The 11794-nt window shown below is 38.9% G+C and overlaps 1 protein-coding gene across 1 annotated transcript; it reads left to right on the forward strand.

The window, feature by feature from the left end:
- The first annotated feature begins 1656 nt into the window (after positions 1–1656).
- GYG2 (glycogenin 2) lies at positions 1657–11470 on the forward strand. Its single transcript, XM_009281361.1, has 7 exons — positions 1657–1793; positions 3554–3728; positions 4372–4534; positions 5100–5226; positions 5928–6150; positions 7358–7498; positions 11260–11470. Exons 1-7 carry the CDS (start codon positions 1789–1791, stop codon positions 11419–11421), a joined length of 996 nt encoding a protein of 331 aa, XP_009279636.1. The 5' UTR covers positions 1657–1788; the 3' UTR covers positions 11422–11470.
- Positions 11471–11794: the final 324 nt, after the last annotated feature.

Consider the following 11794-nt stretch of genomic DNA (forward strand, 5'->3'; position numbering starts at 1 on the left):
CTCCATGTAAGGAACTCCTTATTCATTGTTTTCTGGGACACCCATAGCTTGCTTGAGCTGTTACGATAACGGGAAATTTGAAAGCTCCTTTTTTCATTTGCTGCTTCTGGAAATTGTGATTAAAAATGTTGTTGGAGTTTGCTTAGCTGAGGGATCTGCAAACTGTTTTAAATTTGGATGGATGGTTCAGGTTTTTTGGCCAAGTTTAACACTACTGGGGTTCTCCTGAGGTGCAGGGATCTGTTGCAGTGTCAGCAAACGTAAGGTGTATGTGCTTGATTCGAATTCAGGTCTGGCTGGGGATGAGTGGGAGGTAGGGCAAAAAGGGGGGAAGAAGACAGCACGGCAGTGGGTCTGCGCTTCGCTCTGGATTTGGAGGACATGAAAAATGAAAATACTTAGTACCTGAGAGCTTGTCACAGGCACCAACCGTACTTCACGGCATGCCTTAATGTTAGGTTAGAGGTTTGAACTCATTCATTTTGGCAGCCTCTGGCTGAGGCAGGCATGAGGTCATTTGTTGGGTTCTCTGGAACTAGTTCTGTGAGATTCTTCCCTTGTGTCTCTCACAGAGCCTGGAAACTGTATGACAGGGTGTTTTTGTTGTTGTTATTGTTTGGTTGTTTTAATTTATTTAACATAATTGCTTGTCCCTTAAGATGACGGTTGTTTTAAACAAGTAGTTCAACACGAGTATTTACTGAAGCTCTGTAGAGCTCAGTGGAATTCCCCTCATCTGTGTGACCCGCTCATCTTGTTCTAGTTAATTTTGCAGCCTAGAAAGCTGAGGTCTTGCTTCTGCTCTGAGGATGCTGTTCACCTTGCTGAATCATAGGTTCTGGCTCTCCCCAGGAGAACCCTGGTAACGGTGGTTCTGTCAGAGGGCAGAGCTGAAGCAGCAGCCCGTGGTGATACTGCCACAGGCCTGGTATCTCTACAAAATACATTGTGTCTGCTATTGTGCAGAAGTGTAGCTTGCTTTCTTTTTTATTGTTACTTTTTTCCCATGTGTTTCTTGACAATGAGAAACATTCCTAATTTTCTTGGAGTTACTTGAGGTAGGGATCCGTAGCTTCTGGGAGGTGTACCAATCTCAGTAGCAATTTCTCTGCGTTTGTTCAGCCAGCACCAGTTACTCCCGTACAAAGAGGATAGAGCAAAGAAGAATGCCTGTTAGGTTGATTCAGTGAGGTCATGGAAAGAAGGACGTTTCTGGCTAGTACTTAACATCCTGTTTTTTTCCTTAGCTTTTGACACTGTATAAACAGGAACATTTTCCTTATCGGTTGTATCATACTGTGTTAGTTAAATGTAAAATCTAAATATTTACAGATCGGCTTTTTTGATTGACATTATGTTTAGGCAATAAGACTTGGGGAATTATTTGTTTAAGGCTAGTCCAAAAACTTCATACCTGTTATTATGTCAATCAGGCAAATAAAAAATAACAAAATTCAGAAACTTACAGTCTGGATTTTCCATTCAGTTGTGTCTTCTGGGGGAGTTTGGGAAAGGAAAGGGCTTATCACAGGAACTGCAGGTTGTTATAAGCCGCAGCCTGTTGGTTAGCTGGAGGAGGGAGATTGTAGGAACCTGCGAAAAGAGCTTATGTTAAAACTGTAAAGTGACTCTTCTGAATATTTGCTCACAGTAACGGATCAAGCCTTTGTGACCCTTGCTACTAATGATGTGTACTGTCAAGGCGCTCTGGTTCTTGGACAGTCGTTGAGGAACCATACGACATCTAGAAAATTGGCAGTACTAATTACACCAGAGGTTTCCAGTGGGATGAGGTAAGGATTCATGTATTTTTGGAGGTTGATAATGTGGAAGAATAAACAACAGCATGAAAGATTTTAATAGGCTTCCTGTGGATTTCGCAGCATTATGTCTAGAAGTTCCCCCTTGGCTAGCAATTTCTGAGACGAGTCCCAGATAACAACATCCATGATAAGCTCATAAGCCTAATAAGAATTCACTTGCAAAATGTAGAACTTGTGGCTGGAAGTTGTCTTAAGCCCATAATTGGGAACATAAGCTGAAAGTTTAGGAACTAAGGTTTTAGCGTCTTGCTTTTGAGCCGAAATAAAGGCACTACTGTTTTTTCCCCCAAGTGTTTCTCTTTTAGAAAGAGCAAGATACGTAACCACCTGTGACATCAGAACTCTCCAAAAACCTTAGGGGCTCAGTTTCAGATGACTAATCTTCTTAAAATACTGGTGCACGGCTATCATGATGAGAAATCAATCTTTTTTTTTTTTTTTTTTTTTAAATCACTTTCCAATTTGGGTTGTGATTCTACAGGCACTACGGAACTGCATGTACAGAAATCTCATTAGATCTGTTGAACTCAAGCCCTGTTACTTGGAGGACTGTGTTGCTTATTAGAAGGAACATGATGTGCCATAGCTACTTAAACTCTTAGTTCTGCTATGGCTTAGGAAGTGTGCAAGCTCCTGATTTCTGTATGCCATGTGAAAGTATTTGCAGTGCATCTGGCTCAAGAAACATCTTTTCCCATTTTTGCTGTGATTAGATGTACAGAAATGTGTTTTTACAGGTTTTCTAAAGTATGGATTTTGTCAGAACACTGTAACCTTCCTGAGGAAATACTGTACACATTTTACACCTGGGTGGTTACTAAGTCCACCAGTTTTTCATCCCCATTCAGTGGGGGGAAAAAATCTTTATAATACATTTTTTTTTTTTATTGAAGGATAGCATTTAAAAAAAAGTACATCACTGAACTATGCTTCTAAAAATCTGTACCTACTCTTAATTCTTTCCCAGTTAACTCCTGTCCCTTGAAGATCAGTCAAGCAAAAGCTAATGACTCTGAAATCTGGATAATCAGCACAGGCTTTTCTTTTTCTGTGTTTGTATGACATCCAGGACTTTGTAGTTAATAGTGTAATGTAAATAAATAAGCTGTGTTTAAAAGACTTTTTTCTCGTGTCTTGAAGGAAAATTACCTACTTTGGTATCACCTGTAAAATTATCATGAAAGAGATGCATAGAAAAAAGATGTCTTCCTTAAAGCCTCATTTGAGATGATTTGTAGTAGTGAGCAAGTATATATTGCCTGTTTTAAAAGGTGCAGTTTTGAAGCTGCATTTACTTGGGCATAATAGGTGCAAATGACTGCGCTGACAGTGCATGCCACATCCTGTGCAGTGCATAGGGAACGCCGTATGGTGCTGTTTTTCAGAGACAATTGTGCAGGATGAAAGCTGCTTTAATTTCTGTTGGTGTTTCTATAGGAGATTAAGTAACTAAAATAAGGATTGGTTTCTCCTCCGTACAGCACCTGTCGCTTTTGAGATGTGCTGGCCCCGTAGTGGAAGAGGCGATGGTTTGTGGCCCGATGGCTGCCACTTCAGCAGGCTGTTTACAAGGACTTTTCACTTCTGACTTGTCATTCTAAGCAATCAATCTAGCCTTTGTTATTGTCATAAAAAAATGTTGTGCTGTGTGTCACTGTTTTCATGCCAGAAGTGAACTCTGATGAACCTCTCTAAATTCCCTTCTTTCTCTCCACTGCTTGCTCTGGCAGGCCTGTCCTCCGCAGCGTGTTTGACGAAGTAATCGAGGTGGATGCGCTTCACAGTGCTGACTCAGTCCGTTTGGCTCTGATGCAGAGGCCAGAACTGGGTGTAACCTTCACTAAGCTTCACTGTTGGACTCTTACTCATTATAGCAAATGTGTCTTCATGGATGCAGACACTTTGGTGAGTAGCCTGGGAGCCATGGAAATGTTTGTGTCTGTCTTAAAGAGCTACTCTGAGTGTGGGATGCTTCCTCGTCAGGCAGCCTACTGGCCTACGAAGTGACCAGATTTGCTGGTGGTCACAAGGTCGCAGGAGCTCCAGCTGGCATGTTTTGGCAATGCTCACAGTTTTGCTGGCTGCATAGAAATAAATGCTGTTTTGAGAGTAGCCTCAGGACTGTCCTCAAAAGATACCGCAAACACACTCTATGCAAATGGGCTTCTGACAGATGTTTAAAATAGATCTGTGTCATATACTTTCGTTTGGACTTATTCTGTTCAGGAAGGCAGGCCAGTTTTAAAATGGAGGTATGGTATTTTATAGTATTTAAAGGGACCTTCTGGAGGGTCTCTGAGGCTCATGGAGTGATTTCACAGGGTTTGTGCTTTTATCAGAGAAATCACGGAGATCCACAATTAACGTTACTTTATTATATTAAAAATAGAGGTTCTGACCCCTAGCATATTTTGCATTGCCACTGCTTTTATGCTCTGCAAGCTATATACTTGGCCAAATTAGCAATTTACTCCATTGGTACTGATTTAGCTACTCATGTTCTAGAAAAACATCTGCTCTAACAATTTTTTTTCCTACTGTCTCTAAGGTGCTTTGCAATGTTGATGAATTGTTTGATCGAGAAGAGTTTTCAGCAGCTCCTGATTCTGGCTGGCCTGACTGCTTTAATAGTGGTGTATTTGTGTTCCGACCTTCTTTGAAAACTTACAACCTACTGCTCCGGTTTGCTGCTGAACATGGCAGCTTTGATGGTAAGGGGCAAAGCGTAAGGGATGAAGTGCAAGACATTCGATTCCTCCTCAATAAGCTGTTTTTCCATAGCTTCCATGCTATCTGGTAGAGTGGAGGAAGGCAGGAGTTCTCTGGGCTTTACGTAATTGGGCCCCCACAAAAATCTAAGGTACAGACCTTTGCCTCTTACACGGTACTTAAGACGCATTAACTTACTGTGGACTGTGCTTCCTGGAAAAGTGCAATGAAGGAACATTGTGTCTGAGTCTTGCTCAGTAAGTTTTAATTTTGCTGCCTGGTTTAGGAGAGAGACATACAGCTGATCTTTAGTCTTCTGCTCTGAGGGAGACCGAAACCCTTTCCTACTCCTTTCTTCATATATTACAATAGGACTCCATTTAGACTGAACTTGCATCGGAGTGGATCAGGTATTATTCACTTGTACCTGCTCACGTGGCCATATTGTCAAGTCCAAGTTGTAGTCCCATGAACACACCAGTCTCACTCCCATCCTTGGACGTGAAATTTTGACATAAATTTGGGTGTATGCATAATTATGGTAATACTGTTTTATATATTCTTTAGGAGGTGATCAAGGCTTGCTGAATAGCTTCTTCAGCAACTGGGCAACAGCAGATATTGGCAAACACTTACCTTTCCTCTATAACTTAAGCAGCAGTGCTGTATATACCTACATTCCTGCTTTCAATCAGTAAGTAGTAACACTTCTGACTGACTGTAAACCTCTGCAGTTTGTTAACAGGTTCTGACAGCTTTACTTTGACAGTTGTTGCCTTCTTTTCCAGTCAGTTCTATGGGAAACAGTTGGGGTTTTTTTTTTCTATTTTTTAAACCATTTCTTAGGTTCTTCCATGAAACAAAATTTGTGCTAGTAATTATATGACTTCAGACAACGCAGTTAGAGAAACTTTTCTGGCAGAAGGCATGCTGGATTTAGGGTGTCATGAATTACTGTTCCAGTTGCACAAAACACTCTCACTGGAAGGTGAACTTGGGACGATGAATTTTTTAGTGATTTTTAATATGGGGTCAGTAACAACAAATTTTGTTGATTCAATGTTTGAAGTGGTATTTACTTGTTTGTGAACAGAGTATGCAGGAGGACTGGAAATGGTGCTGCACGAGCCTGTCATTTTCCTTCATGAACTTTTCTACTAGAATCAGCAGCTGGAAGCAAATGGCAATGCAGCCTTTTGTTTTCTGTATGCTAAACAAGATACCTTAACCTAATAAGATAGAAAAAATATTAATATATATACTCATACTGAATGTGTTGCTGTTGCAAAATGTCGAAATTACCTCACCAGTGAGAGTAAGCATGTTTCTTTAGCAGTTTATATAGGCTAAAAAAAAAATAATTAATGTATAGACCTGTATGTTTAATCTTTGCAGCTTTGGTAGAGATGCCAAAGTTGTTCACTTCTTGGGAGAAACAAAGCCCTGGAACTACAAATACAACCTCCAAACAAAGAGAGTTATGGAGGATGGCACCACGTCTGGATCTTTTCATCAGCTGTCATTTCTTGCCCTCTGGTGGAATATATACAGTGCCAGTATATTGCCTTTGTTAGAAAAGCCTCAAAAGATGGAAGAATCAGAATCTGAGGAATGCAAGGTAACTAATAAGGAGTTAGTGGGAATATGCTGGAATCACAAGAAAAATTCTGAAAATTATGTGTGTGCTAGAGGAAGGAATTACATGAAAAAACATAATACCTGTTGATTGGTAGTAGCAGTGATTGCTTCTAGAAGCATCTAAACTAGCAGTTTAGGAAGGATTTTTAGTACTATTGCTTTTCCAAAGATTTGTCCCAGCCCCCTTCTTAATGGCTGAAGAGTTTGTATGGGAATGTATGTGTACAGATTCTGCAAATTAAACACAAAGTACGGTACAAATTAGCCAGAGAAGGTGATAATCTGGCTATGAAACAAACAGACTTTTGACTTTTTGAAGCTAAGTTGATGTAGACCATCAAACTAGTCCTTGAACTATAGTAAAATTTACCTTTTCAGAACTGCATTATAACTTGTTTTGAGGGTCATAACAAATAAATCAGATTTGCAAAGGCAGTGTTAATTACATTTAGGATGTTATATTCAGTACTCATATGTCATCAAGCATTTACTGAGCTCTTTACGCTTTTTTTTTTTCTTCAAAGGAAGTGCAGCAATGTATGGTTTCCATGGATAGAATAATAAATCTGTTGATAAATAGATGATTTCTTGGAGACCAGCAGCATAAAGTAATGAGTAGGAGAAGTACGATTTTTAATTTTGTATCCAGACATGACAATTTAGATCACTTTTATGCATATATAAATATTTTCTTAGTCTAACATTAAAAAAACATTATTACCATCATTGAACTGTCCATTGAACTGGACATTGAACTGCCCCATTATTACCAACATTGCATAGTCCCATAAGATCAGTTGGACAATTACTGTCAAAGCCCCAGAGAGGAATTTGGTTTGTTAACCTTATGACAAATTGGAAAGCAGAGGAAGGAATGGGTAGTTTTTGATCTCACACTTTAACATGCTTTAATTTTTAAGAAATTGTGCAGTAAAGAAATATTTCAGCCACGGTAACATGAAGGTGGAAATACCTGTTAGATTTACGTCCTGATGATGCTGGCATACTCATGAGTGCAAAAATCTAAATTGCAACACGCTCTGAATCTGGGACCACAAAGTTTTTTGAATTTATTAACTTACTCCTTTAATGCTGAGATCCCTGTAAGGAAGTGAAACTGCTGTAAATAAGAGATTAATTTCCTGCAAAATTGCATTTCAGTGGTGAGGTGTTCTTGTTTTTGTTAGCACACTTTCAATGGAGTTGAAATTACACTGAAAAAGGTCAGTCCTTCTGTGGCCAATTCGCAGCAAATGCCTGTGCTTCCAGAGCAGACATATGAAATATATCCCGCAGCATGTTCACCTGAGGAACGCGCTTTCAAAGCTGTAAGTATGTTGTATACTACTATACGCAGTAACAAAGTAAAATGATACACTAAAATGAGTTTTTTTTTAAAATTATGCTTCTGATCTGGGAGATTATATCTTCTTCAATTTAGCTGTAGCTATTTAATTTTCTTGCTAGCATCAGAAATAGTCTAAATAGTATTTATTTTCTTTAATCTCTAGTCACGCATGCATGATGTGTCTGGAGGTTCAGAGAGTTTGCATTGAATTTTACAAAGAGATTGCTTATTGAAAGTTGTTAGGTACTTAGTAAAGTGTAATAAAAAAAAAATTGTTACCAAAGTAATCTTTTGAATATTAATACTCTTGTGAATTAATTTATTTGAAACTACAATCCTTTCTGTCACTCCTCTGTAGAAATAATTGTTTTTTTTCCAGAAGCGTTGACTCGGAAAACTGTTCCCCAAATTTCGGTGATTTGGGCAACAAGGAGTGTCTTAAAAGAATCCACTGATGAACATTGCAGGGGTCCTGATTCTTTTGTCACTCTTCCTGTGTTTGAGTGTTTGTATTTGGGTGTTTCCGTTGCACTGACTCCCCTTATTTTCTGCAGGAATTAAGTTGGACATACTAGCACAATGTTTTGCAGGTAAAGGTCATTACATGTTGTATGATAAACCATGCTACAGCAAGGTACAATTGGGAGAAAATAAAATTAATGTTCTGATGTTATCTGGTATTGTAACTTGTAGACTATTCTCTAGTAAGATGAGAGTTTTTATTATGTTCAGTGCTTCATCCCTTTAGACTATAGTTACTCCATAAAGTAAAACTGTAGTCTTCCTTCCTTTCTTTTCCACCCTGAGTGTGGAGGGGCTGAAGGAAAATTGCAAACCTTCCAGCTCTATAATTTAAGAATAATTTATTTGCAAAGGATGTGTTATCTTGTGTGCCTCGTGCATCTGACTCCATTGGACACGCTCAAACCAAATAGGGACACATTTTCAAGATGTTTGTTTGGGGTAAAAAATCATAATGTTCACTTAAAGTAGTGTCATTCAAATTTAAATTTATTTTATTTTTTTAATTACTAGGATTGGTTTATCAGACGATCATATTAATTAGAAATTAATAGCCTGACTGTCTTCTTACTTAGGAACACCATCATTCCACTTCTTGTTGCTTAGCTTCAGTAGTCTTGTGGGATTGTTTTGGTGGGAGGGACTTCAGAATGGGGTCTCTCTACTCATTTATGTTTTGATACCTGGCAAAGGCAAATATTTGGGGCAGTATTTTTTGGGCAATCTATTTTACCTCTGTTTTGGAACTCATTGTTCTGTTCTCATTCTATACATATAAAAAGCTCATGAGTTACAGAGCAAGCTATTATCCTAAAATGAGATTTTTCTCGTTGAAGTTTCACCTCATGAATGGTAGGCATCTACTGTAAGCTAGCTTTCCGGGCTGTTTCTGTAGTCTCTGAAGAACGACAGCCATTCTTGAACCTATTTTAGGATGAGATGAGCTGCCCTCTGGAGGTACTTATCCTAGGTTGATTATAGTAGGAGCTTAGATTCAATGCCATTTTGATAGCTAAAGCGGGCAGAGATGAATTTTGTCCTTGGTGATAATGTGTTTCGTTCCTTTTCCTCCCATCCCCTGCTTCCCCCTACCCCAAGACTGAAATCGATTTGTATTGTATGAATTCTCATGATAAGGAAACTATGAAAAAATATTCTCCTAATACAGCCACTGAGGTTTTATTTTAGCAACCTGTATGTGAAGTTGAACAAAGCGGTTCTAACGTCCATCTCTCTGAGCCTGGCAGACCTTCAGAACAACTTCTATTTCATCCTGTGTTTCAGGAAACCTCAGAACTGGTACATGTAGCTTTCTGCATCGTACATCTGTTGATAATTGCATGCCTGCCTTTGCTGCCAACATTATTTTGGGAAATCTCAACTAATTATGATGCAATGTGCAAATAAATTCTTTAAACTTTTAGCTGTGTAATTCCTTAACTGCTTCCAATACTGGGGTGTGATCCCTTTCTGTCGATTATACTTCTGTTTTTAAATGTATATTTTCCTGCGCTAGCCCCCAAGTAATAAATGCACAGTGTTAATTTTAGCTCTCCAATACTAATACAAGCAAAGCTGTTAGTGTTGTGGTTTTTTTTTTTTTTTTTTTTTTTTTTTAACCTGCTGAAGTGATGTTTCCAAGCAAGTGGAAAATGAATGTACGGTGAGTTAGGCAAGAAGCCTAAGCTACTAGGCTTTCCTTTGTGGTCTTGCACTGCATTTATCTGTGGGCAGTGTGACAGGAGTGCCAGACTTGGCGTTGATGGAGGTGACAGACTGTCAAGGAGCTTGTATCATGTAAGGTACACAACACAGCCGTATTCCTAATGAGGCCTTTTGTATGATTGTGAAGCACTACAGTGAAATGCTTTAAGACTGAGAAACAAAACTGTAGGCGAAACTGTAGCTCCTGTGCAGCCAGGGGTGTTTGTGCCCTAGCTAAAATTCTTCATTTCTAAAACCATCATGATTTCTGTCATCTTGTTAATGGCATCCAAAGCTGTTGATAAGGCTTGCCAATGGTAAAGAAGGGAATCTTCATGCATTACTGCAGTTATGCGTATACAAAGCCTGAAAATTAAATACCAAGTATTGTTGCATATTTGCTTATATAGGGAGCAGGCGTGCTCTTCAGAGTATTTATTCATGTTTAAAGTCATGTACAGAGTGTGACCCAGGTGGGGTACATGTGGAAGGATGCACTTGCCTAAGCATACAGTGTCATGCTGGCTGTTTGAAATACCTTACCTGGTCTGTAGGTGCAGGTCTTGCACAAGTCCTGCCTTATCTGCCCCAAGTTGGCAGATGTAATGGATATTCCAGGGCATTTAGGCAGTTTAAGCCACTGATTCCTGCCCATTAAGTTCTATTCTGAAACATTTCTATATTGAATTTGTGAGGGCTTCACTGGAAGGCCATTCTGGTTGATTTCAGTTTTGAAAAACGTGAGATGAGTTGTTTGCCTTGGAGTCTCTTGGAGTAGTACTGAAAGCAGGTTTTCAGTAGCTGCCTTGCTTAGTCCTTGCTATATTTCATCTTTATTACTGGTTATAATTGTTGGGATGTTCTGGTTTTACTGGCATTGGTCAATCACGGACACAGTTTTTCTTTTATGTGGTTGAAATTATCACTAATAATGTGTCTTGCATTTGTGCACCTATGACAACTTGATCTTGAACCAGGATTCACAATTTTGGGCCGTCATTCAAAATGAAGTAGTTACTGGTATAAGGAATAGTGTCAATCTTTTGAATTAATTTACATGGGTAGTGTGTCTCACATCGGCTAAATAATACTGATCTCATTGGACATCAGATAAAACAAATGACCAGAAATTATAGGAACTTATGTTCACATGAAAGCCTGTTGAAGACAAAATTTGCACAGATACTTGGTTACACTTTATTGTAGGAGATACTCTACTCTGAACAAGCTGTATTTGTAATATTCTCATTGTGTTGTTGCTGAGTATGCCAAGGTCTGAGTAAAGACAAGTAAAATAAATGTTTGGTATGTTCAAAGATGCTATGACAAGTAGTAAAAGCATGGGAAAATGAGATCACATTATCAAAACAAGAACGAATGTTTGAATACTGTTTGTTTTATTGTTTTAACTGGGACTGTACAAAGCAGAAGTTTGACATTTAAGGTTTAACTTCACAGCACTGAAATGAGAACAACCAAATGACTGTTTTCCCACTGTTCTGCTTCTTCCCACAGAACGAGGTTGCACATTCTGTTTCAGAGCTGTCTATTCACTTCAAGCCAGAAGAACCAAGTCGAGAAGATGAACGGAGGAAGTGGGAGGAAGGGCGTATGGACTATATGGGGAAAGATGCTTTTGAACATATCAAAAAGAAGTTGGATGCATTTTTACATTAAGATGGAGTGTCCTGTAATGGCCATCACGATCTGTGTTTCTTCTATAAATTAAATCCTTGGATACTTGGCTATCTCCATAGTTTATCTGACACCAAAGTTAGAGGTAGATATAGATCCTCATATATTTTGAGGGAAGATTAACAGATGCAGACTCTTGTTTTATAACTGTTAAGTGTGCCTCATCTTTATTGTTATGTGTGTCTCATCTTCATTATTCTCCCACAGTGCCTTCTGAAGTATAATGAACGATACCCTCTGAGTTTGAACACTCATATTTATCCCTCTTTCCTGCTCCTCCCCATAGCGTTCTGCAGAAACAGTCGTGAGCGTGAAACATGTTGGAAGTTGAGATTATTTCACAAGTTGAGATTAT

The sequence above is a fragment of the Aptenodytes forsteri genome, unplaced genomic scaffold (genome assembly GCF_000699145.1).
Source record: "Aptenodytes forsteri isolate BGI_AS27 unplaced genomic scaffold, ASM69914v1 Scaffold212, whole genome shotgun sequence".
NCBI lineage: Eukaryota > Metazoa > Chordata > Aves > Sphenisciformes > Spheniscidae > Aptenodytes > Aptenodytes forsteri.

What these genes read in the sequence shown, in the direction of transcription:
- GYG2 (XM_009281361.1), top strand. An exon ending in TGAACATGGCAGCTTTGATG is followed by an intron (nt 4,535 to 5,099) that starts GTAAGGGGCAAA and finishes TATATTCTTTAG; the next exon opens with GAGGTGATCAAGGCTTGCTG. An exon ending in CAGAATCTGAGGAATGCAAG is followed by an intron (nt 6,151 to 7,357) that starts GTAACTAATAAG and finishes TGTTTTTGTTAG; the next exon opens with CACACTTTCAATGGAGTTGA.